The sequence below is a fragment of the Glandiceps talaboti genome, chromosome 5 (assembly GCF_964340395.1).
Source record: "Glandiceps talaboti chromosome 5, keGlaTala1.1, whole genome shotgun sequence".
Lineage (NCBI taxonomy): Eukaryota > Metazoa > Hemichordata > Enteropneusta > Spengelidae > Glandiceps > Glandiceps talaboti.
In genome coordinates this window covers 10,762,447-10,788,793 of record NC_135553.1, presented here as the reverse complement: position 1 = coordinate 10,788,793, position 26,347 = coordinate 10,762,447, and the positions used below count along the sequence as shown (strand labels likewise).

At 34.1% G+C, this 26,347-nt stretch overlaps 1 protein-coding gene across 1 annotated transcript in view; it reads right to left on the bottom strand.

Moving 5' to 3' along the window:
- LOC144435341 (uncharacterized) overlaps positions 1-26,347 on the bottom strand; it is a 97,460-nt gene that overhangs the window by 40,931 nt on the left and 30,182 nt on the right. Inside the window, exons 33-54 of the mRNA XM_078123937.1 lie at positions 25,683-25,796; positions 24,877-24,990; positions 24,307-24,420; positions 23,155-23,268; positions 22,678-22,791; positions 22,142-22,255; positions 21,612-21,725; positions 21,129-21,242; positions 20,553-20,666; positions 19,905-20,018; positions 19,263-19,376; positions 18,649-18,762; positions 12,821-12,934; positions 12,498-12,611; positions 10,500-10,616; positions 10,077-10,190; positions 9,467-9,580; positions 8,822-8,935; positions 8,227-8,340; positions 6,581-6,694; positions 6,057-6,173; positions 5,559-5,675 (exon numbers count right to left, since the gene is read on the bottom strand). Of these exons, the coding sequence (XP_077980063.1) occupies positions 5,559-5,675; positions 6,057-6,173; positions 6,581-6,694; positions 8,227-8,340; positions 8,822-8,935; positions 9,467-9,580; positions 10,077-10,190; positions 10,500-10,616; positions 12,498-12,611; positions 12,821-12,934; positions 18,649-18,762; positions 19,263-19,376; positions 19,905-20,018; positions 20,553-20,666; positions 21,129-21,242; positions 21,612-21,725; positions 22,142-22,255; positions 22,678-22,791; positions 23,155-23,268; positions 24,307-24,420; positions 24,877-24,990; positions 25,683-25,796 (2,517 nt within the window). The remainder of the gene's footprint in view (positions 1-5,558; positions 5,676-6,056; positions 6,174-6,580; positions 6,695-8,226; positions 8,341-8,821; positions 8,936-9,466; positions 9,581-10,076; positions 10,191-10,499; positions 10,617-12,497; positions 12,612-12,820; positions 12,935-18,648; positions 18,763-19,262; positions 19,377-19,904; positions 20,019-20,552; positions 20,667-21,128; positions 21,243-21,611; positions 21,726-22,141; positions 22,256-22,677; positions 22,792-23,154; positions 23,269-24,306; positions 24,421-24,876; positions 24,991-25,682; positions 25,797-26,347) is intronic.

Below are 26,347 nucleotides of genomic sequence, written 5' to 3'. Positions count from 1 at the left end.
TGAAGTAAAGTATCGCGATTGCTGTTACAGAAAGGGCAGTTATCATTGTCAGTGTAACCAACTGAATGTAAGTAAGTACCCGTGGAGATAGCACCGTGAAGGAAGCGCCACTGTATGTCGCCCTCTTTCTTGTAAACAGGAGTGTCATAAATAATGCCAAAGTTAGGTTTTATATTTAGGGGGGTTGACAATAAGTCTACCCAAATACTACTTAGTCTGTCGGAATTAGCTAGAAGATTTTCGATTAGAAATTTGTAAATTACACCTCTTTCGAGCTTGTAGAGACAACATTGGATGTCGTGCTCTTTACCTTCAGTTGTAGTACTAAGTGTGTAGTGGTAACGTATATTCCGTGATGAGAGATCGTCGGTTGAGATTTGATTAGCAAAGAATGACTTTACTTTCTCGTCAAACCTATTCAGAATGGCTTGCTGAAAAATATTTAATTTCAATGTAATAATGCGACGCGAATGAATTGTAAGAGAGGACGATAGCTCCTGTGGAGTTTTCCACCTTCTTTCAGTTAGATGGATAAGGTCTGTAACTTTAGTCAAGCCAGATTCTGCAAATTTGTCTGGAGAAAACGAATGTCTTGTAATTGGATTTATAATCAAATTGTTCAGGAAAATTGGTTCATTTAGAATTTCTCCAATTGTTGTGGGTTCACCGTTTCGATTGATGTCAATCTCTTTACATGTTACAGTCCTCCACAGTTCGTGATAGAAAGTTGGAGAATCTCGATCTACGTGTAACTTGGTTAGGTCAACGCAGAAAAGCTGTTTGTCGTAACCCAGCATCCCAACTTTTCCTAAGTAGTAGTCGGTAAAGTAGCAACACGGGTGCTCTTTATCCATGTACAGATAACGTTGAAGATATTGTAATCTGAAGGCATTTAAACGAGACTGGATATGAATGAGACCTTGTCCTCCTTTCTTTACGGGTTGATACAGAGTTTCCTTCGCCACCCAATGACGCCCCTGCCAAAAAAAGTTTTCAATTTTCTGTTGAAGGATTTCGACAACTTCCTTAGGTGGAGACATGACAGCTAAGCGATGTAAGATCTTAGTAGCGGCAAGCTGATTAGTCACTAGGACACGACCACGATAAGATATTGCTGTTGCATAACGTTTCCAGTTATTTAATTTTTCATCAATTATTCGAACTACACCATCCCAATTCTTTTCAGCGTATGAATTCTCGTTACCAATGAAAGTACCCAGAACCTTTAGGCCTTTTGATGACCACTTAATGTCCATGGGTGTATCACTACGCTTTCCCCAGCGACCACACCATAGACCCTCAGATTTGGAGTAATTGATACGAGCATTGGAAGCCTTCTCATAAATATTAAGCCAATGCTGTAATTCTTTTAAGTCATTATCATGTGTAATTAGAAAGTTAACGTCATCTGCGTATGCTGACAAATGGCAGCGTTTTCCGTTAGACTTAGGAAGTTCGAGTCCACGCATGCTACTCTGCGAACGTATTTTATGAAGCAGAGGCTCAATGCAGATTGAGTACAGTTGACCAGATAGGGAACACCCTTGTCGAATTCCACGACTGAACGATAACGGAGAGGTCAGCGAATGATTTAATTTCAGTAAGCTCTCTGTGTTTGAATATAAAAGTTGGATGTAGTTAATAAAGGTTGGACCAAAGCCAAATGCACTTAATGTATTGATCAGGTAGTTATGGTGGACACGGTCAAAAGCCTTTTCTTGATCCAACGACAAAATAGCGAGAGGTATATTTTTTTCATTTGCATAGTGAACTGAATCACGCAGAAGGTTAATGTTATCAGAAATATGTCTGCCAGGAATGCAGTATGTTTGATCAATATGAATAATACTACTGAGCACTGTCCGGAGGCGTAACGAAAGAGCTTTGGTCAGTATTTTATAATCCGAACAAAGAATCGAAACGGGACGCCAATTTTTGATCAGGCTATTGTCTCCTTTTTTTGGAATCAAAGTCAAAATCGCCCTTTTACATGATAGAGGGAGTAGCCCATCATCGATAGCGCCGGTAAAAACGTCGTGGTAATCTTTCCCAATGAGATGCCAAAACTTTTGATAAAACTCTGACGGTAACCCGTCGATACCTGGAGAAGCGTTTCTCCCAAGTTGCTTAAGTGAGTCAGTTAACTCTTCATAAGTAATTGGCATGTCTAGGGACTGCTTGTGTTCTTCATCTAGTTTTGGTAAATCGTCCAAAATGAGATTTTGAGCTTCAGTAGAAATTTCATCCGGAGAGTACAACTCAGAATAAAAATTTCTTGCAATTTGACGGATTTCCGACGGATTTTCCGTAATTTCTCCGTCTGGAAGACGTAAATGTGTCATAAGTTTTTTTGTTCCCCTGTACCTTTCTAAATCAAAGAAGAACGAGGTTGAAGTGTCACTTTCGTTCAGCTGTTTGAATCTTGACCTAATCACTGCTCCTTGCACCTGTGATTTCATGATTTTGTCCAATAGATTTCTCTTTTCATCAATAGCAGCAGTGACATTGTCTCCGTTTGTACGCGACATTTCAAGATTACGTAATTCGGATTCAAGATCGCGCTTTAAATTTTCTTTACGATTTTTCCTTTCAATACAATATTGTTGTGTCAATTGCTTGATTTTAAGTTTCCCCATGTCCCACCATAGCTGAAGTGAATTATACGATACTTTACAAGATTGCCAACGTGACCAAAATTCCTCAATTAAATTACAATATTCTTCATCTAATAATAACTCAGTGTTCAGACACCAACTTGAACTACGTTGTTTAAATTGTGTCTGTGACATTACAAGCTTTACCAAAGCATGATCAGAGTTGATACCAGGTTCTATAGAAACAAACTGGGTTCTACTACAAAGGTTTTTAGGTATATAGAAGCGATCGAGTCTTGCTGCACTGTTCTGTCTCCTCCAAGTGTAGTTGGCACAATCATCACCATGGAAACGTCTCCAGACATCAACTAATTTGAATCTATTGATGGTATTCGACAGGAAGTCTACACATTTTTGATCTGGTTCTTTCCCGTTTCGTCTATCTTTACCTGCGTCTATCGTACAATTGAAATCACCCCCTAGTATAATAGTTTCATTATTTCGAAGTTCATTTAAAAGTCTTTTTAGTACAATAAAATTATTTAGTCGTTCATTATGATCAACCGACGCATAAATGTTGATAAAGTTACAGATGTGGTCATTGACGACTGCTTTCACGTAAAGAAGTCTGCCTGGTATAACAGACCGGGTTTCTACAATATCAACTTTCATTTTGGGTGAAAACAATATCGCAACTCCTCCGCTATTTGAAGCTAAATGTGAGAATTCAGCTTGTCCACGCCAGACCAATCTCCATACATCTTCATCAGAAGGTTGAGAATGGGTTTCTTGGACATAATAGACATCCGATTTTTGATTATTTTTCAGAAATTCGAAGGTTTCGTAACGTTTCATAGCATCCCTGCACCCACGTGCGTTAAATGTTGACAGCGTCAGGCACACCATTGTTATTAGATAAAGTCTGTTCAAAGCCATAGTTAGTTCGTATGTTTGAGGTGGACTTTGATTTTCTGTACCAATTTCCCAACTCGGGTTTTCTGTCGACTGGAAAGAACACCTGATTTATGAAGGTGTGACAGGGATTTTATTAGCAATTTTAAATCGGAACAATATTCCTGTGATTTTTCTATAGCTTTCTTTGAAAATTTGATTTCTTCGATGAATTCAACTAGTGATTTCTGGGACAGTGTCACAACTGACTGGTCAGATACGTCGCTGACCGCCGACAGATCGGAAAAAGTCGAGCAAAATGATTCAGCATCATCATCTTGACTTGATTCTTCAACATCGGTGAGAACAGAAAATGAATTCTGTATTGGAATCCCAGATGGAGGAGGATATGAGGACGGAAGGCTACACGGTATACTTTGATGACTGTTATCAGGTTCGTGGAGAGATATCACTGGCTGACGTTGCCATGACGTATCCTCTTCAAAAGACACAGATTGTTTTGCAGACGGAGATACAAACTCCCCTGTAGAGCTTTCATCAATGCCGTTTTTATTTGAAGGAGGGGTGTTTACTCTCTCTTCATCAGGGTCACGATTCTGGGTTGATTGCGAAGGAGGGGGTCGTACCCTTTCTTCATCGGCAGTTTTAGTCTGTTTATCTTCTTTTGTAGGAGGGGTACCTTTGTCATTTGACACTTCGTTCTGATCATGCGATGTTGTAGGAGACGGTTGTACTGATCGATCGTCGGGTTCCTTATCCTTGTCACACCGCTTTTTTTCAGAAGGAGTTACGGATGCATAGCTTTGATCGGGGCTAGGGGATCTACCACGTTTGTTTTTCCTTGTGGAAGGTTGAGACATGTTGTTATATATTTGTTCAGTTATCATTTCCCCGATGTCAAATTGTGAGTTTGGTTCGTCTCCGTCGACGATGTTACTAGCACTTTCAGTAGCGTTATCCAGATCAGTGTCGTCTCCGTTAATGTCATCTGTTGACTTTTGATTCTGATGAACCAGTTTTTCAGCAATGCTCTCTTCCCCGGTGTTATTTTGTCTATCCACTGAAACCTGATTGACGGAATCTCTCTGATTTGTTAATTCAGCCACACCATCACGCTGTATGTAAGGACAGTTTTTCTGTATGTGACCATTGTTTTTGCAGTGGAAACATCTGACTTCATCAGTAGAAATGTAAATTTGATAGTTCTGTCCACCATAGAGAATATGTAGAACACCGCTGATATTGCTTTGTTTCATAATAACGAACACCTGGCGTCGAAAGGATTTCACATGTCGGAGACCTTGTTTTCTACAACCAAGTGGAATAAATCGGAAACTTGTTGAAATCACCTTTCCAAATTGTTCTAGTTTTTCAGCAAGTAAACTGTGAGGAAGGAAAGGTGGAACGTTGGATAGTATTACCTTTGTAGCTGGTTTAACCATCGGTTGGGGCTGGACAAATTCATCGCTTATTGTCAGTCCGGTTGTGCATACCTTATCAACTAAATCAATCGTTTTCAGAAAAACAACCACTGATTTGTTCATTCTTGAAGCAGCTAATATTTCATTTTCATGTACCAATTCAGCTATCTTTTCCACATAGTTATTAACACTTACACCTTCTATGCTCTCCATCTTTACGGCATTCTTCATGGTCAATTTAACCAAGGTGTGGTCATCACCATTACCATAAGGCGGCGCTCGCACGGCCGCCATATTGGCCGATTGAGAAAGTGACAATCACCAAAAAACAATCTGCAAAAATCTCAGCAATCCACTGATACTTGGCACTGATAATCCTCCAAAAAGGTGCAGTAGACAATAACTCCTCGAAATGTTGAAAATTGTGGCAAGGAAAGTCCAAACTACCGGAAAATCCAACAACGAACTGAGAGCGACTATTAGAACTCCTTCTACTACTACAAGAAGAAGAAGAAGAAGAAGAAGAAGAAGAAGAAGAAGAAGAAGAAGAAGGAGAAGGAGGAGGAGGAGGAGGAGGAGGAGGAGGAGGAGGAGGAGGAGGAGGAGGAGGAGAAAATAGGTAAAATCTAACCTGTTTCACATGTGTTCCCTGTCCATCCAGGTGTACAAGAACATACAAAGTTTGTTCTAAAGTTTGTACAGGTGCCACCATTCAGACATGGATTGGTTGGTAGACATAGGTTGATTTCTGAACACAATAAAGCAATTTCAATTAGCATAAGGTAGTCAGTAAAATAAAACATTTACTACCAGCATTTTAATGTAAGGAGGGTGGACATTATTTACTCCTTTGTTTCTCATGACCAAACTGACCCTATTTTATGGAATCTTGTTGAAAAATATGCAAGAAATTATGAACTTTGGCCAGATAAGGAAAAAGTCCCATCACTGATGGAAAGATAACAATACCACAAATATATATCTGAGAAAAAATTATCATATGATGTTTCACTGAAATTTGAGTCTTTTAATGCATCACATATAACACATGGTAAAATCTTATTTCTGGAAACTCTGCTGACTGACCAAGGAGACAACTTTGATTGGTTTTAATAATGGCATGACATACCAATATCACAGGTAGATCCAGTAAAACCTGGTGCACACTGACAGCTGAAAGAAGTCCTGAAGTTGACACAAGTGGCACCGTTCTGACAAGGATTGACAGGCAAACATAGATTGATCTCTGTAAAATATAGAATATAGGGAATCAAAGTTTAATAATCATAAATTTACAATTTCAGGGTGCATAATGAAAGGACAGTGAGATTATAAACTCTTGGTACAAGTTGAAGTAAATCAACATTTCACTCAGATATTATTCCCCAATATTTTCCTTCATTCAGCCAAGAAAAATTCAAGTGACCTAAGGGGCCCTTTATTAACATTTGATTAGATGAAGTTATTGGTTTTATGTATAATAGCTGTGAACCAAGTATTACAAAGATGTTAATACTTAGTGTAAGTCAGCTGAATTTCAACATGATAAATGGGGCTTTGATTAGCATTATGTGTATGCATGGCTACAATAGACAGACTAGCTGGTAACAGTTCATATAGTTTGTGTGAGTGAAAATAACACATTACACGAACCTATTTCACAGTGTGTTCCTGTATATCCCGGCACACATGCACAGTTATAGCCACCAACTCTATCAATGCAAGCTGCACCATTCTGACATGGACTGCTGGAACACTCATTTACTTCTACAGTGATTTAAAAGTGAAATAAATAGAAATAACAATTAGATAAATCAAATAATTTGTCTTTACCAATGCTGCACCCAAACATGATAATATTGTGGATCATAATCATTTTCTTGTCCTAATATTTTATCTTTATTCGTATATAATTTTTCATTGCATGCCTCTTTCATGTTCGCTGCTTCTTTTGGTAACTTTTGAAACACTTTCATCACTTTCAAAGTAATAAATGGATATGTACCAACCACTCTCATGATAAGTGCAAAAGTGAGGTGTCTTTATATATGTCCATGTATGTACAAATTTATTGCAAAGCTAAACACCATGCCAATATTCCATTACTCTCAGGAAAGCATAAACAATTGTTGATTTAACACTCTTAATAATTGAGTCGTTTTCAACACCAACATATTTCATTCAGGCTATGTTAAATACACAATTCATAAACATTTATAAACAATTCACAAACTCAATACAAGTGATTAAATACTCCAAAGATGTGAAAAAGCACATGTTAAAGTAACTGTATTCAAAAGCAATTAGTAACATTTGCTTGTCTTCAAAAGCAAAAGTATGTAAACTTCAAAAGTATGTACACTCATCATATTAATCACATACTATTAATAACATTGACAATGGAAATAAACAAGGCATGGCCCTCACGGGACTTCTGGGAGACAAGTGTTTATATACTTAAAGAACTGTCCAGTATAAATAAAGATTATTATTATTGTTAACACTAAACTGTAACTATAAAGAGAAATGTTTGTTAGTTTACAATGTAAACTGTACGATTTGTGTTGATTTGGGGAGATATATGTATACGTCAAAGTTTATCATGAAATGAAAAGGCAAGACTTAGCATTATAGACATCAAGTGGACAATAATGAAAAAGGAGGAGTCTCTGAAAAAATATTCTGAATATAAGTCATTTTTGTATGAACTCAATAAGTGTTAAATATTACAACATTAATACATAAAATGTGTTGTGTCTTGCATATATGAAAATAAATGTATTAGGTAAAGCTACATATTACAAGGAAGAGAAAATATTCATTAGAAATAAATGATATTTTAATCGATATTATTACTTTTTACATTTGTGAGTATATGATCTGTATGTGTACATGTATCCTATACATGAAGTTAACGATGTACAATTGATTTATGTGTACATGTATCGTATACATGAAGTTAATGGAGTACAATTAATGACAAAGTTTAATTAACCATGGACATGTCAACATCTAGATCACTGGAAAAAAAGGGGATAGAAAGTAGATGACAATTAAAATATTCACATGTAAAAACAGATAATATAGTATGCAAATTATCAATGGAAAAGTTAAAATGTTGTAATCTGTTAAATGTGTGGAGCTATACAAAAGAGAAGGAGAGAGGTGTTAAGAGGTGTACAAAGTTACTTGCTCTTGGTTACAGCATAGACAAGTAAGAAAATTGTATGTGGTTACAGACACGTTGAGTCTGACTATCATTAACTTCTGATGTTTTTTGACATCTTGCTGGGTTTTACCTATTTCACAGTGAGTACCACTCCAGTTCAATGGACACAAACAGACATAGCTGTTCAAACTTGAGGTGCAAAGACCATTATTCAGACAAGGGGTACTATCGCAATAATCTATAACTGTGGAAAAACAAAAGGACAAACAAGTTATTCATCAAAAATAAAATATAGGATGTAAAAAATGTGTACCCTATCAGAATTATAGTGAATATTATTATGTACATAATTTTTCAATCCAACCTTTATATCCATTTGAAACAATTTGGTAAATTGAATAAATTTTGTCCAATTTGCACAAACAATAAATATCAAATAACTCTAATTATGAAAGCTTGATATAAATACTAATTAGTTGCATAAAGCAATAACATTAATAGAGAAATGAGCAAAAACATTCACTAATCTGAGTAATATATTTATTTGTTTTAGCAATGTCATTCATGAGCACACTTTTGTAAATAGTGTAATTTAGCTTCAAAAAGTTGGAATTTGACAAATTTTATCATGATTTCATCTGATTGGAATATCCATCATACAAGCCTTCAGTGATAGCTCATACGTTTATACCAGGATCTATTCCTATTGTTAGTGTTTTGTTTACCTGTTTCACAGTTTGTTCCGGTATATCCATCAGGACAAGTACAGGTGTAATAGGTTTGGAAGTTGTTACAGGTGGCGCCATTCTGACAATTGTTGGGCTCACACAGGTTTACAGCTGTAGAGAAAACAAAAATATACAGCCACGAGTTTATTATTCTGAGCAAACTTTACTGCATTCAACTGATTCCTTTTCCGTAGATGCATGACACCTGGGGTGGGTAATCTTGGAATAATGGATAAGTGGCGAGTAGACAAAATCCAAACAAGTTCACTGCCAAAATTATGCTACTTCCCTTACTTGGCTGAGGTACATTGTAATCATATTTAGTACTACTACACATACTGTCCACTGGACTATGCATTGCCATGTAATATCATAGACAGTGAAGCGAATGGCATTTCTCTCCAGCATTACATAAAGCAAAAACTGTGCACTTTATAATATTCATAAAATAGTGTCACATCTCATGAGTTTCTTAGAGTTGAAGCCTGCAAAATAAAAGTGTCTCTGAATCTAGTTCTGGTAAATTGAGAAAAAATATGCACTCTGGTGTACATTTATGCACAAGAAACATAGGCAAAGCGTCAACAGAAAAGACATCAAAACAACTCAAGAATGACATCATTGCAATGAGTCTGTTCATACCTATATGACAATATGTTCCAATCCAACCCTCAATACATCGACAATAATATCCATTCACTTCCTCCAGACAAGTTCCTCCATTCTGACAGGGGTCACTGACACACTCTGGGATATCTGTTCACAGAAGAAAAGGGTACAGGCAGAGTTATGTATAAAACAATATCTCTTGAACAAAAGAATTATCCTTTTATGGTGCCACTGATAAGGCGACACTAATGCAACAACCTAGGATAGAAACCTTGGCCTTTAAAGTCTAGTCTACTGTATTTTGTTGAAACTACAATTTATTACCTTATCTACTGATGTATTACAGACAGCTTAATCCCCTACAGCCTTTTTGTTTATCCATTAGGTAAAAGATGCATAAAACAGAATGAAAATGATGATGGAACCATAAATAAACTAAATATAGTCTTCTCCTTAATCAGATTTTAATCAAAATGAATACAGCAGATGTGGTAAGTACATGCTTTCAAGTCTCACTATTCAACATTTTAACCTAAACTTCAAATCTTTGCATTTTATTTTCCATAAAATTTTGTCGCAAATCATTATTTGTTAAAAGCTTAGATCCTAAATCTGTATATACAAAATGAAAGTATGTACTTACCTATATCACAATTGGTTCCTTGCCATCCAGGCTGACATAGACACTGATATCCATTTTCCAGTTCAACACAGGTGCCTCGGTTCCTACATGGAGCACTAGCACATTCAATCACATCTAGTATTTCAAAAAAAGAAGCATATACCTTATATAGATGTTCACTTAACAATTTGTTTTAAGGCCTATGCCAGATCAGGCTTAAAGTTCGGGTGAGATAAACAGTTGTCTGGCAGAGAGCTATGGAAAAAGTTGGTGAGGTTTTGGTCTAGGTTGATATTTGTTAATATGGTGAGAGCTCAGTAGTCAAATATCACTAAATAATGACACTTAAACTGTTTGATTTAAAAATAAGAAAAGAAACATTTTTGGCTTATACCAATTGTAAAATGTTTACTTGTTTTGAAAAAAAAAGTTTAGTATACATACCTGCTTCACAGTGTAGTCCTGTCCAACCAGGAAGACAATCACACACATACCCAACTGCACCATCTTCATAGCATGTTCCACCATTCAGACAAGGTTGGCTTGTACATTCAAGAGTTTCTGAGTAAAAATCATACAGTCCCAGTGATAACTATGAGATAGTGACATGTTCTACAGGTTGTAGCACAGAATTTCTAAGTTTGCTATGATCAAATGTTTGTAATGGCAAAATAATGACTGACAAGTCATATTTGATGATTATACATACTCTGTCCCTTGAGTGGCACCACCTATAATGCTGAGAGCTCGCCAGCACCAGTGAAAGTTCCTGCACCAGTGAAAGGGCTTTCTTCAAAACATGTAATCTTAAATCAAACCAATTCCAAACTAAATTATAATACCCGTGAACCAAATCTGCTCCAACAACAATCACCTACAAGCAACCCATTTCACTAAACAAGTACATGCTGTCCTAGTGTGCTGAATGTAGAAACCCTTGCAACAACTTCATTTTACAAATTACCCAAGGTACCGATCTTCTTGCATGCTACTACCAACAGCTGGCACACAAATGGTGTGTACTTTGTGACAAATTAAGATACAAGTTCCATACTTATTTCAATAAAGTGGAGTGTCTCTATGCATGCAATAACCAATAGCAACAATGCACTACATGTACAATATCGTGCACTTTGTGACAAAGACCGACATTCCAAACTTATTTCTACCACCACAGTATTAGCTTAAGGTACAAAAGTTGTTGGCTGATACCCAACCTACCAAATTCACAATGGTCACCTCTATATCCAAGTGGACATAAACACAAAAATCCATATGACATTGCCACACACAAACAAATGATGCCCCCCGAAACCACATCACCATGGCAATTGATTCTAAATCACTAATTGCCCAAAACTATACCCAATAAACCAATCCACATGTCACCTGAATGTGTAAGATATTGCTCACCATCACGATTTCACCCATACAGGTATCGTGCAAAGCAAATGTTGTTTACACCAAAACCAACCAAAGATATCCCCACTAGCCACATTAACAATGGTTTCTCAATCTCCACTTGCACAAACTATACCCAATAAACCAACCCACAAATTGCCTGAATGTGTAAGACCAATGTATCTAAAAGTTCACCCCATCATGATTTCCCCATTCAGGTATCGTGCAAACCAAATGTTGTTTCCACCACAACCAACCAAAGGTACCCCCAGTTATCACGTCACTCAATCACCACTTGCCCAACTATACCAACTAACACGACACAACACCTGGATGTAATTGTGTAAGGACCATCTTATCTAAAACTTCACCTTTCGAAATTTCACTACATGTATCTCCTACCATGCAGGCAAGCATGCATATTATTAAATACTGTTTGTTGTTCAACATGACAAACCTACCAAATTCACATCTGTCACCACCAATTCCAAGTGGACACAAGCATATAAATCCATTTGATGTCTCAAGACACAAGCCATTGTTCAGGCAAGGGTTGGGGTCACAGAAAAGATCTTCTTCTACAAGTGGAAAACTAAGCTTTGAATTGCTTTTTTTCACAATTAGTTTTAGTTTGAACTAAGTTTACTGTGAATGTAAACAACCAAACTAAAGATAACCCTAATAATTACATCACAAATAATGCTTTCTATTATAACCACTGACTGCCAAATACATGTTAAATTAGCAAACACATCAAAACACTTCACCTTTCATAAAATTACTGTGTTCTACAAAACAAAAATGCATATCAAATATTGTTTTTTAAAGTACCATTTCTAATTCATAACTGATGTATTGAGGCAAGAAATTGGCTGCAAATGCAATGAGATTATACAAGCACATACAATGAGTGTCTGTGTAGCTAAGTACATATACATCATGTGGTAAACACTATTAAGACAATATGAGTCATTATAGAAACAGTCATAAAATGTTGGTCAAGGACATTAGGAAATTCTACTTTATAGATGGAAAACTTACCAATTTCACAGTGGGTTCCACGCCATCCAAGTGCACACTGGCATTCATAACCATTCTCCTGTTCATCACAGGTGGCACCATTCTGACATGGACTGCTGGCACATTCAAGAATGTCTGTGGAAAAATGATTGAATGTCATTTGTAGCAAGTTGGTGTTGTTCTAAAATACCGCAATTTAATTTCCAACATGTGATGCAATACACCCAAACAGAATTGATGCAAAACTTCAGAGTAATATGTAATTAATATTTTACTGTAAATATGTATGCCAAAACTACATGTACACTTACCTACTTCATAATATGGCAAACCTATACACCTACCTATTTCACAGTTTGTTCCTGTCCATCCTGGTTGACATCGACATTCATAACCATTGACTCCTTCCAGACAATTACCACCATTTTGACATGGATCACTATCACATTCAAGGACGTCTACAGGAAAAGAGATCTTACAGTTTTATTCACAATCATTAAGGACTAATTTACCAGACTGCTGACAGTACAAGTTATGTAGAATCATGTACTATGTTGTTGACATGTGTTTGAGTCATCTCATCAGAGCAGCCAGCGATTGCAGCAGTCAGCAATGATCAAGTGGAAAGATTCCAATTCAATATCGCTAACCATTTGATCACACTTCTATGGCTGTAAAGAATTAAACCACTTTCACCTAAGGATAAAATCTGAGACAGCTACATACTGAAATTACAGTGCTGTTACAATTCATCTACATCATTCATACATCTCACATAATAGATCTTCAACAAAAAAAAGACTTCATAGTAAGTTATGAAATTTTTTTCACAAATGCCACAATATGTTGAACAGTAGAATAGTACCAGTGTTACAGAATGTAACCAGTAAGCATCAGTATGTTATTACAACTTTTAATATCGGTAAAGAGTTTTTAGAACACAGGTGTGTAACACATCCTAACAATTCTGTGACTACATTCACAGTACACTGATTATACTACACCATTTATTTCCTGTCCACCTCATTCCATGACTAAACTTTGTGCAAAGCAGCAATTTACAATGTGTGGCTGAAACGTTGGAAATAAAGTGATCTCACCAAGGACAAATGGACTTGTTCACATTTCAAACTCATTATCCTTTACCCCTCCAGTCCATGTCTCCTATCTGGTGTATCAACCTTGTAGTTGAACTGATGGTAGTTTCAGTACAAACTCAGCAATTTACTCCGTCCTTCAAGCCTTGCACTACAGTTTATATTTAGTGTCTTGTATACTTTTTTCACATATGTGCATTAAACATTATCAATTGTCATTACATGTGTATGTTAAGTAACTCATTATGCCAACTAAAGTCTACATAACATTTGAGAAAATACAATCACGTTGGTTTGAGGGTTTTTCAAGTAAGTAAAAGTCTGGTCTGAACTTTTGTAAAACCAAGTAGCAATTGTGCAATAAGATGTAGCATCAAAAGCCGATAAGACTATAAAGAACATTTTTTTGACAAACAACAGATGAGAACAAGAGTTTTGTCTGTACAGAGTAAAGATTACGATGTTACATAGGAACTTAGCTTTAACTTTCAATTATTATACATTCACATATTTTTACTTTTAGGTTCATTGTTTGACTGAAATCTACACTTATATAACAGGAATTTGATACATTGCTGAGTTTGGACAGGGTCTCTGCCAGGAATGCGCTATTATTCCTTGATGTCCAAATATTTATTTCTCCTACACTTTATTGGCTTACAAATATTTACAGAATTAGAAATATATTCACACATCACTGTCAATACAATTGGAAGGACATTTTTTTGCTATTTTTCAGTTTTCATGTGTATTTATGACACATGCTAAGATAAACCCTACTGCTGAATAAGTTTTCATCAAACAACTCTACCTGTTTGACAGTGTGTTCCAGTCCAGCCTGGCTCACACTGGCATTCATAGCCATTGACTTGTTCAATACAGGTGCCATTATTTTCACATGGGTTGCTGTCACACTCAAGAACATCTACAAGGAAAGCACTTTTTGATGATGAAATCGAACACAAACGCATTTCTGATGTTAGGATTTTATCATGATTTGTTTTTAGTTTTCTTTTCATATTTTAAGTGACACTTATGTTTATGACTGTACAAGTACTTTCACACACAATAACTGACAATACAGTTTATGAAATGGTATTATTAACATACATTTTTATCCATATTTTTACATAACGATACAACACACCATATATACTCCAGGTACACCATTCATGACAAGTTGTTAGTGGGGGAAATTTCTTTGGATAATTATGTTTTCTAAGGTTCATTTGTTTAATTTTAGATGATGTAGTTAGCGATCAATCAATCACTCACAACTGATTGATTGATCTATTGATTATAAAAGTTCATCTCTTCTTTAATTGTTAATAATGTTATATTTTAATGAACATTTTTATTATCCCTCTCCACATGGACAAAACATCACAATACGATTTCCACATAAATACAATATTCGGCTTATTTCTACCTGTTTCACAATGTGTCCCAGTCCATCCTAGGACACATTGACATTGGTATCCATTTTCTTGTTCAACACAGGTTGCTCCATTCTGACAGGGGGAACTACCACACTCAACTATGTCTGAAAATTTGACAATGCTTTCAATTTAATTTCAACACTCTCATACCAACTGAAAATTTGACAATGCTTTCAATTTAATTTCAACACTCTCATACCAACCTCTATATACTTCACTCCTACTTTCACTTGAAAACCAGATTTTCAATCTGACATAAGAGATTCTTTTCATCCTCATGAAACATAAATGACTCTGACAAATCGAATTTCAAAGATGAATCTTTCAACTTGTTTTTGAATCATTTCCAACACTCAACATTTACTAGATAAGTCGATTTAGAGATATAGTGCTTTAAATTATCAAAAGCATTTTTACTGAAAGAAATCGGATATTGTGCATTTTATGATATAAAATACATTAAACTGTTGTCATTCAAATAAATTTTTCAAATTATATAGCATAAAGTACACCTTACACCAAATCTTATCACCACTAAATTAGATTCTATGTGCCAGTGAATACTTTATTTTCACATGATTTCATTTTTAATAATAGTTATAATTCATTTTTAATAATAGTTTTAATAATAGTTACAGCCACTAGTGAAAATAGCTGAAATATGTTACCAACAAAATTTCAAAATAAAGTATTTCATAGCATCAGATTTCAGTGTTGTATGTATCTACACCCTTTTACTTATACAATTTATCCCCAATATGAGATTTATTACACAAACTTTAGCACTAATATGATTAGTTACTGTTACATGTTTATGACTGACAAGAATCACATATCACATACATGTTGGTGAGATTGTTATATTCACAGTTTTTGATTGGATTGTCTGATTGGCTTATTACAACATGCATGCTATCAGTATCAATGATTTATATAAAAACAACAATGTAAGAGTAGAGAAATCCAACAATGTATGTCAACATGTAAAGACTACATTGATTCTGGTCAGCATAGCTTATAATTGTATAGCTATAGTTCCTTAAGATCCCTATAATAAGTGTTTTTTCTAAGAATCCCCAACTGAAGCATCAAAATATATACTATTAGGTAGAACATGTTGAAGATTTTAAACATCAGCTTAATACTTTATTGTTATTCAACAGATCACCTCAACTCCAAATCTGGGTATTTTCAAGATCGAACTGAAGATACCTATGTTCAGGCATGCATTCAGTATGAATTGATGAAAGTCTGTTAGAGTCTAGCACTTCTGGAATTCATATGATGGATTACTTTTGCTTATATTCCAGAGAGATGAAAGCAACCAAACTTTTGATGATATCAATAAAGAATCACAGTAATATTGCTATGAATATTGCAGGGAGCTTCAATTGGGAATTTGATGATGTAAAAGTTATCTCTAAAGTATAAAATTATGTATACAAGTATTTGACGAGTAATAATATCTTATCACCATATTCCCTTAATATGTTTTATGCAGCACCATTTGTCCATTCAGTTAGTAGAGTTCTTTTACACTTAACAGTTAGTTAGTCAAGTCAGACAGCACACTAAGCTCCCGAGAAAGAAATCTACCTGTTTCACAATGTACTCCTGTCCAGCCTGGCATACATTTACACTGATAGCCATCCACTTGTTCAAAACAAGTGGCACCATTCTCACAAGGGGAACTTTCACATTCAGGAATGTCTGGATGGAAATGTTGCATCTGTCATTTTATATCAACACTCTAATAACTTACTTACTAAAAATATATAACTTTGTATTTTATTAATATTAAAGTGAGTCTGATGAGCGATTGCCAATTATTACTTTTTAAATAAATAATGGGAAACTTTAATATTCAGGAATTTCTGTATGGAAATTTTGCATCAGTCATTTTAAAACATCACTCTAATAACTTGCCTATAATAAAGATGAATTACTTAATGTATTAAAATGAGTTTGGATGATTGAGTGATTGTCAATTATTACTTTTTAAATGAATAATAGGAAACTTTAATATTCAGGAATGTCTACATGGAAATGTTGTACAACAGTCGTTTTGAATTAATCACCAATTCACTCCTAACTTAATTACCTTGTTTAAAGTATTTCACACCGTGATTTTGGTTCTTATTGCATAATTAACTTCCTGCATCTAAATACAGTTTGCATCTCAGTTGCATAGAAAATACCTTTTAATGTTACTACATACATGAGTTTTAACAACTCTACCTGTTTGACAGTATAGTCCAGTCCAGCCTGGCTCACATTCGCATTCATAGCCATTGACTTGTTCAACACAGGTGCCATTATTTTCACATGGATTGCTGTTACACTCAAGGATGTCTACGGGGAGAACACTCGCAATTTACATACTAGTACCTCACACATCTATGATGTGATTTTTTTCTTATAATTTGATCATAAAACAAAAGTTTTGTATTATTTGAAATTTGATATTGAGATTCAAGCATCTGCCTTGCTTTATTTTATTTTATAGTTTATACAAGTTTACAGAATTGATAATGCTATTATTTCACAAACATTCCTATTAAGAAAAGTACTTCTCATTGAATTCTTAAAAATGTAACTGATTTTGATCATATTTTAATATTTTTGGATATTAATATAATATTAAATAATATATGTTTCTGCATTTCTTTATTATTCTCAGAAATTGCTGTAATACCTGTTTCACAGTGTATGCCTGTCCAGCCTGGCACACATTCACACTGGTACCCATTCTGCTGTTCAACACATGTGGCATCATTTTCACAGGGATCACTTGCACACTCAATAATATCTATGATAAAAAACTTAATACTTAAACATTTCTCTGTTTATATATACTGTTATAGATATTAATTCACATACATGATGTTATTTCCAGTAAACCTTAATTATTCCTTTTTCATTTCACTACACCTTTAATAGTCTAAATTATGGTTAATTTTACATTAAAAAAAATTTTTTTCTTTTTAACAAAATTAGTTACTTTTACATAGGATTAATAATTTTTTCTTTATACCTGTATGTTTAGCTAGATCTGGTTAGTAATGTTAGTTTTTTCTGTATAACCAAATTTCAAAATTATGATCACTTCTCATGGCTTGAAATTAACTTTTTTTCCTTGGTAGTCCCAGCGGGCTACCAATTTCAGAAATTGGTAGCCCAAGGATGGTGACCAATAGTCTCATATTCCTGAATTGAAAACAGAATTCTTCTATTGGAAATACATGTGTGTTACTAAAATAATGTTCATAAATCTTTCATCCTTGAAACCATGCATAATTAGTGGTAGCCTGAATGGGCTACCAGCTGTAAATTATGGTAGCCCCATGACAAGAATTAGTAATCTTTGGACACAGGACTACTGTTAATTTTGATCCCAGCTTTTGACCCCCCATGTTAGTAAAACACAGTTTTATCATTACCTGTACTAATTGAATAATTGTTTGCATGTTAAAGAGACAATTTATACAACATTTAGGTAATGAGTTAAACTATTTAATATATTATTAACATGAATACAGTAATTTAGTCTATTGAGGTTAATTTTAGATTAATTTCACAAATAGTTCATGTAGATAAAATGATAAGTCTGATTGACTTTTCCCTTAATTTCTCTACCTTCTTCACATAATGTGCCAGTCCAACCTGGACCACATGCACAGATGTATCCATTCAGCTGTTCAAGACAGATAGCTCCATTTTCACAGGGGTCACTAGCACACTCAAGGATATCTACAGGAGGAAGCAGCTGGTATCTTACTCACAGATCTTGTTTTAGTTTCTTTTACTTTCAATTTTAGGTATGAGGGCTATCTGGATTAACATTCACTTTATGCAATGGAGCAATGTAATGTACACTGTGCATGTGTACTGTACAGTGACCAAACACAGCATTTTAACATCATTCTTTAATTCTTTTTCATGATAGAAAGTTAAGTTTTAAAATATAAAATTATATTAGATCTGAAGACAATGAAACCATTTAGTCAAATTATACAAATGTGGTCACACCTCTAATTGGTAAACAGACTCAAAACAGCATCTGAATCCTTGTATTAACGTCAAGAACACACCCTTTGTCATTTTTTGTTGAACACAACTTTTTTCATGCACCTCCGAGACTTTTGAGAGAAAAAAATCCATTAAAACTTGTTTACTAATGTTTAAACTTTACATTTTACTTTTCCAATAGATCTAATGTTTTAAGCTGAAAGACTGTTAAGACTGTATACCTGTTTCACAATGTACACCTGTCCACCCTGGCTGACATTTACACTCATAGCCATCCAATGCTTCAACACATGTGCCATCATTTTGACAAGGATCACTGGCACATTCGACTACGTCTGAGAAAAAAAACACCCATTCTTTAAATCATTGTATCTCAACACCTCATAATCATGGTATTACCCGTTAGATTATGTTTAATGATGAAATGTTATTCATTAATAAACTTTAACTGATGGTTATTTTGGAAGCTGTTATTTTTGACCATATCATCCACATGTAAATACAACTCACCATCGGTGAAATCATGGAGGAATTAGCTAATTGTAAAATCAGTGAGTACAAAAAAGTTATATTACAAGTTTTTTGGATCTGATAGTCTCGCAATATTAGTCTTGTACGACACTTTACAAAATGATGTTATATTGTAGCTTTTTAAAAAGGTTAAAATGTCTGTATTGAGATATATTTTTTACATTTTAATAGTTAGTTTAATATTCATATAGTTATGGTAACAGTTTATAAATTCCTCACACTGAAATGATCTTCGACCAACTGAGGAGTTTAGTATCAGAATGAAACTTTTAACAGTTAAAACTTACAATTATCTATACAATATTGTTAGTGTAAGTGTTTTCTAAAGCTACCTGTTTCACAATGTATGCCTGTCCATCCTGGCACACATTCACATTTGTATCCGTTCAGCAATTCAACACAGGTTCCATCATTTTGACAAGGGGAGCTATCACATTCGGGTATATCTGAGATAGAAGCATTACAATTTCAATACAATCTTAATTTCAATAACTTTACCTTTTAGGTAACTTTTAGATTCAAGAGCTTATATGTCTTACTTCAATTCTATGGTTCAGCTGTTCAAGTATGACTAATTTTTAGAGCATATATATTTTATTTGCCATATCAATATAGCGTACTGTGAAGTACAAATGGTACAGATATGTACCTTACAAGTAAAGCAATTTGTTCACCATGAAAGCTAGCTGCAACACCTGACAGCACCCCTAAATCACGATGGAGGCCAAAATTAGTTTAGCCATCAATTATTGGTTTATGAGGGTAAAGGGAAATCATTTGTATGATTGTAATCAAAAGATCGTGAAGTTTATTACAGACAAGTTCTTTCAAATGCCTTGCAAATAGGTTAATGCACTCAACTATGAAAATTTCTTCCGTGAGAAATCTATCCATATTATAACCATACATCTTTTTCACATTTTGTACATGTATGTATTCAGAACCTAAGCCTGTCAATTCACAAATTTTAACAACTCTACCTGTTTGACAGTGTGTTCCAGTCCAACCTGGCTCACACTCGCATTCATAGCCATTGACTCGTTCAATGCAGGTGCCATTATTTTCACATGGATCACTGTCACACTCAAGGATGTCTATGGGAAGAACACTTTTACTTTTACTACATCACAAATACTGATAAATTTGTTTTTAATTCACTTTACTAATATATACATGTAGAAGGGAATTTGTCATCATATGATGGATATTAAATATTTGTCCATTAAAGTTTGTTTTAATATTGACACTTTTCTCAATACATTTCCATATAAGATATCCCAATGCAGTAATGTTGATTATTGTAAATTCCATGCTTTCTGCTCATTTTGTTGTATTTACTGGATTTTCATTCCTTATTTTTTGTGCACTATGAACCACAAGCAATGAAGTATGTGTTTATTAAAGTTTGGATTTTACAAATTGATTACATGATACTTAAATAAAGGGAAACTAATTCCATCTCAGAGTGTACAAGTGTAGTTCTGAATATTACCAATATTTTATTCGTGTTGTACTTTATATTATGATTTACTTTTGATCTTTTATTTCAACTCTACCTGTTTCACAGTGTATGCCTGTCCAGCCTGGCACACATTCACACTGGTACCCATTCTGCTGTTCAACACATGTGGCATCATTTTCACAGGGATCACTTGCACATTCAACAATATCTATTACAAGAAAACTAATATCTTATATGCACTGTTTCATTATTCCAATTGTTAATTTATACACAAATTTGTTAATCTAAACTTACCATTATTTATCCCAAAAAAGTAACTGCCATATTAGGTTTGCTTTGATACCGACTGTTAGATTTTTTTGTTTTGTTTATTTTCAACCCTACCTTTGATATTAAATTATATATGCCCAAGTAAATGCTGTTAGTACTATTGGATATTGCAGTTACTGTTAGGCTCATCAAAAGTTACACATTTTACTTAATGTAGAACAATAATGTTAGGTATAACCATACCAATTTAACAATTTTACTATTCACGCATTTATAATACACATCTAAAGATTGAGAAATATTCTACCTTCTTCACATAATATGCCTGTCCAACCTGGGCCACATGCACAGATGTATCCATTCAGCTGTTCAAGACAGATGGCTCCGTTTTTACAGGGGTCACTAGCACACTCAAGGATATCTACAGGAGGAAGAAACACTGTCACCTTATTCATGTCCTATAATATAGCTATATTAGTACTTCAAAACATTGTAAATCTGTGTCTTACTGTCATTAGAATTTTTAGTAGTCTTTTGTGAATATAAATATGTCAAGTGTACTATTGAGAATGTTGAGGTCTACTTCTACTACTTTGATTTACTTCTTGATAATTTAGACTTTGTTGTCAATGCCATGTATTGTCCTGTTCACTGTGACTGTGATGCCAAAGTCCACACAAAAAAAATTCTGTTTACACTTTTTAAGACATCAGGTGAATTGATAAAATAATTACTTATTTTGTATGATGATTACAACTAACTGTAACAATTCCATGGAAAATTCTACAAAAGTTCTGTTTGGTTTTGAAATTCTATGAGTTTTGTGCAACTATGTACCTGTGTCACAATTTGTTCCTGTCCATCCAACCTGACATACACACTGATATCCATTTTGCTGATCAAAGCATGTACCGCCATTCAAACATGGCAAACTGGAACACTCGGCAATATCTGGGAAGGAAAAGGTGGTCATTACTTTTTCTTATTTTTGGCTTACAAACATATACTGTCTTTATTACTATTGTTTTCAAATAGAAAGACATTAAAGTATTCCAAATATCAATTCAAATTCAAGTTAAATGATTTGTGATAAAACTTACAGAAATTATCTTATAAATGTTAATTAATATCATCACAAACAACATAAAACAGTATTAGTATGTCTCAAATATCAGAAATAATTTTAGTTAAATTATCCAAAATTTGTGTTCATATTACTTTTACATTCAATCAATCTCACTTTAGTCATTATCATTATCATTAGTTTACTCACACCTACATTACCATGGATTAGTCTCATATTATCAATTTTATTTTAACATTCTTAACATTTATTATGCACACTTTTTCAAGTTCAAATTTTCTAAAGCTACCTGTTTCACAGTGTACGCCTGTCCACCCTGGCACACATTCACACTGGTACCCGTTCAGCTGTTCAACACATGTGGCACCGTTTTGACATGGAATACTAGCACATTCAGGAATATCTAAAATACAAATATTGCAAAATACAAAATTGAATTTGATATTCAACAAAAAGGGTCTTGTCACATGCAAGAAGTTTTGGGACATTAACAATAAGATATTTGTACTGCAACATCAGTGTGCCATTTGACACATCACAACTGCATTATTCTCATATAACACACAAGATTATGTCTTTCCCTAGCCTTTACTATGTGGTGACTCACAAGAAATCAGATTTTCCATCATTTTGATGCAGAACAACTATTGTTGGGTTTTTCTTTAAATAGAGGGCTCACTACATGTGCAGCATTATTTCACAGTTGCTGTATTATTATGCTCTCACACATCAAGGTTGGAGGGATTTCTCTTTAATTTGTAATTACCTATTTCACAATGGTTGCCTATCCATCCTGGCACACACTGACATTGGTAGCCATTTTCTTGTTCAACACATGTGCCACCATTTTGACATGGACTGCTTGAACACTCAGGAACATCTAAAATCGATAAGAATATATAAAAATAAATATCTCACAAAGTGTTAGCTCAGTTTCACTTCCTTTTTCCATCCAGGTTGCTGATATAGAGACAAACAGAGTTGAATTAATTATAGTTTTTATCTACACTGACCAGCAAACATAAAGACTGATAATTAATGGTTGTCTTTTCTGTCTTTTGGCAGGATCATGGCTGACCTTCATTGTCGTTGTTACAGTACATTTTTCTAATCATTAGCATCCACAATTTGATAATACAGTTTCATACAATCATGTACATGTATTGACATTCATAAAACCTCTTATCACTGGCAATTTTGCCAAGTATTTCACTTGTTGCTGAGCTACATCGAAAGATCCTTGCACAAGATATAATTGTTACAGTCTGTCTGTATAACAACTCTGCTATTGATTAACTCTAATATACTTGTACTACAAAGAATAATAAAATATATCCTGTAAGACAAAAATTGGCTTTGTTTGACATGAGAAATACAAATAAAAATTATGATATTCAAAACAAAATCAGGTCATTCAGATAATGACAAGTCCAACTTTCATATACTTAAGGTGGAGATGCACAAAAAATCGTTATTTTGACCATTTTTGAGATTATGTGTTCTTTTGTCATAGCCGAGCCACAACTACCAGGAGAACCAGGTGAGAGTGTGTTATCAGATTTTCTGTCATTGTCACAACATTCTCAATTATATCTATTCCCCAACTGGGTAAATGATAAATCATTGAGAAGTACTTCATTACATGAATAACTGGAAATTAATTCTTTAACAAATACATGTATATGTACCATGTATTATACAACATTTGTCACAAGTCTTTGACTGCTGGCAATTTAACAACACATTTTAAATTGTAGCTGAGCTATATGACTAATAGACTGAGAGCCTTTTTTTGTTACACTGTACATGTCAACCACAAGAAATTTGCTTCACTTTCTAATTTGTAACTGAGCTTAACAAGACTTTAAAACTGGTAAAAAAATGTTGTCATATCATACACAACCACAAAGAACTCTACCTGCTTCACAGTCTCTTCCAAACCATCCTGGCCCACATAGGCATATATATCCATTCAGTTGTTCAATACAGGTTCCATCATTTTGACATGGATTACTGGCACATTCATCAATTTCTGCATGGGGAATCAGGTTGTTTTTTTAATTTTATTATTCTCTGGATTTGTTCAAGCTGATTTTTAGATTTTTAACACTTGTTATGTACAGTCAAACACACACAAAGTTAAATGGATAATTACTTTTATATTTACTTTTAATTATCAAGGTTTAAATAGTGAGTCAATAAAATAAAGATATTTCTAAATTTAAGAGAATTTAAATTATGAAAGATTAAATACATTCAATACAAGAGACACAAACTGAACAAAAGACTGATTGAAAGACATACACTTCAATTATTAAAATTTAGAAAGTCAAATTGACAAATAGCAGAGTAAAATCAAATTAAAAACTATTAATGCATTACAACAGTTATTAAAAAAACAGGAAGAGTTTAACATTAAGATCAGAATTACTACACAATTCACTTCTAGTGTTAGATTTACACATAGGAAATGTTCTAAGAAATGCACCTGTTTCACAAAGTATTCCAGTCCAGCCGGGCCCACAGACACAGATGTATCCATTCAGTTGTTCACTACATGTGGCACCATTAACACATGGACTGCTAGCACACTCGAGAATGTCTGCAAAGGAAATGATTTGCATTTTGTATCACTTAACCATAACTATGAATTATTGAAATTCGTTTTTCCATTTTTGACACATAGCATTGCACATACAGAAACAATGCATTTTAAAATTACTTGTCACATATAACTCTACACACACACATATTATATGCATTATTTTTAATAGTCGCCATTTACTTAAAGAAATTAGAACACATATGTATAATCACAAAATCAATAATAAAAATAATTATGAGGAAATATTTGTAAACCGTGAATTATCTCTAATTAATAACAGTTTACAGAAGCAAATATTTATCAGCTAAATATTACATAACTCACTCTGATAGGGTTAGTAATTACGTTTGATAAGCAGCTCTTAGTATTAAGATTATATCTTTCTAAGTCTATTATTCTTCAATATCAAAAATGTAAATATGCTATAATGTTGCTATATTCACTCTAAATTATCATAGAAATACATTATGATTATCAAATACACAAAAGAATAATGATTTTATGACAATAAAAATATATGTTAAGATCAGAAGGTGTATATTTTTAAAGTTACGATAGGGTGAACAGATATATTAGTTATAAAATAGTAGCAAATTAAAATTTAAATAGAAAAGATATATTTACAAAGTTTAAGAATCTTTTTAACATTAATTGAAGATTATTCACTTCAAAAGTAATGAGAAGTCTACCTGTTTCACAATTTTTGTCTGTCCAACCTGGTTGACAGTTACACTCATAGCCATCCAAGTCATCTAGACATGTGCCGTCATTCTGACAAGGGTCACTGGCACATTCTACTATATCTATACAATGAAAGAGATATATAACAAACTATAAACATCATTGTTTCACAGTTTAAACTTAATTCATTTTCAAAGCACTCTACAAAACACCACAATTTTAAATTTTAATACCATATTCATTGCTACTTCGTCGAATCAGATCTGGTATGGTATTATACATAATAACTTACCGTACTCGATCAACCGAAGTGAGCACCCCATGGGTGCTTTTAAGAACCTTTCATCTTGCCTACATGCGTGCTTGCCTTAGTTACAACACTGGGCTCTAGCCCACATAATGGTGACACTTGTAGGTAAGTTAACTGTAGACTGAAAGATTCATTGATGCAGGAAATTCTTTTAAAGCAATCGCATCATGTGCTACAATCAAAATAGTATCCACAAAGTGATTAATGCACTGCAATCAAACACACAATCTAGAAAAACCTGAGCAACACATATCAGTAAAAACACAACCAAACCACTCCACTATTAATAAATGTCAGGTGTTTCTGCATTCCACAGCACTAAGTTGTACTGAAATACAGTACGAAGTTTCCACACTTTTATAC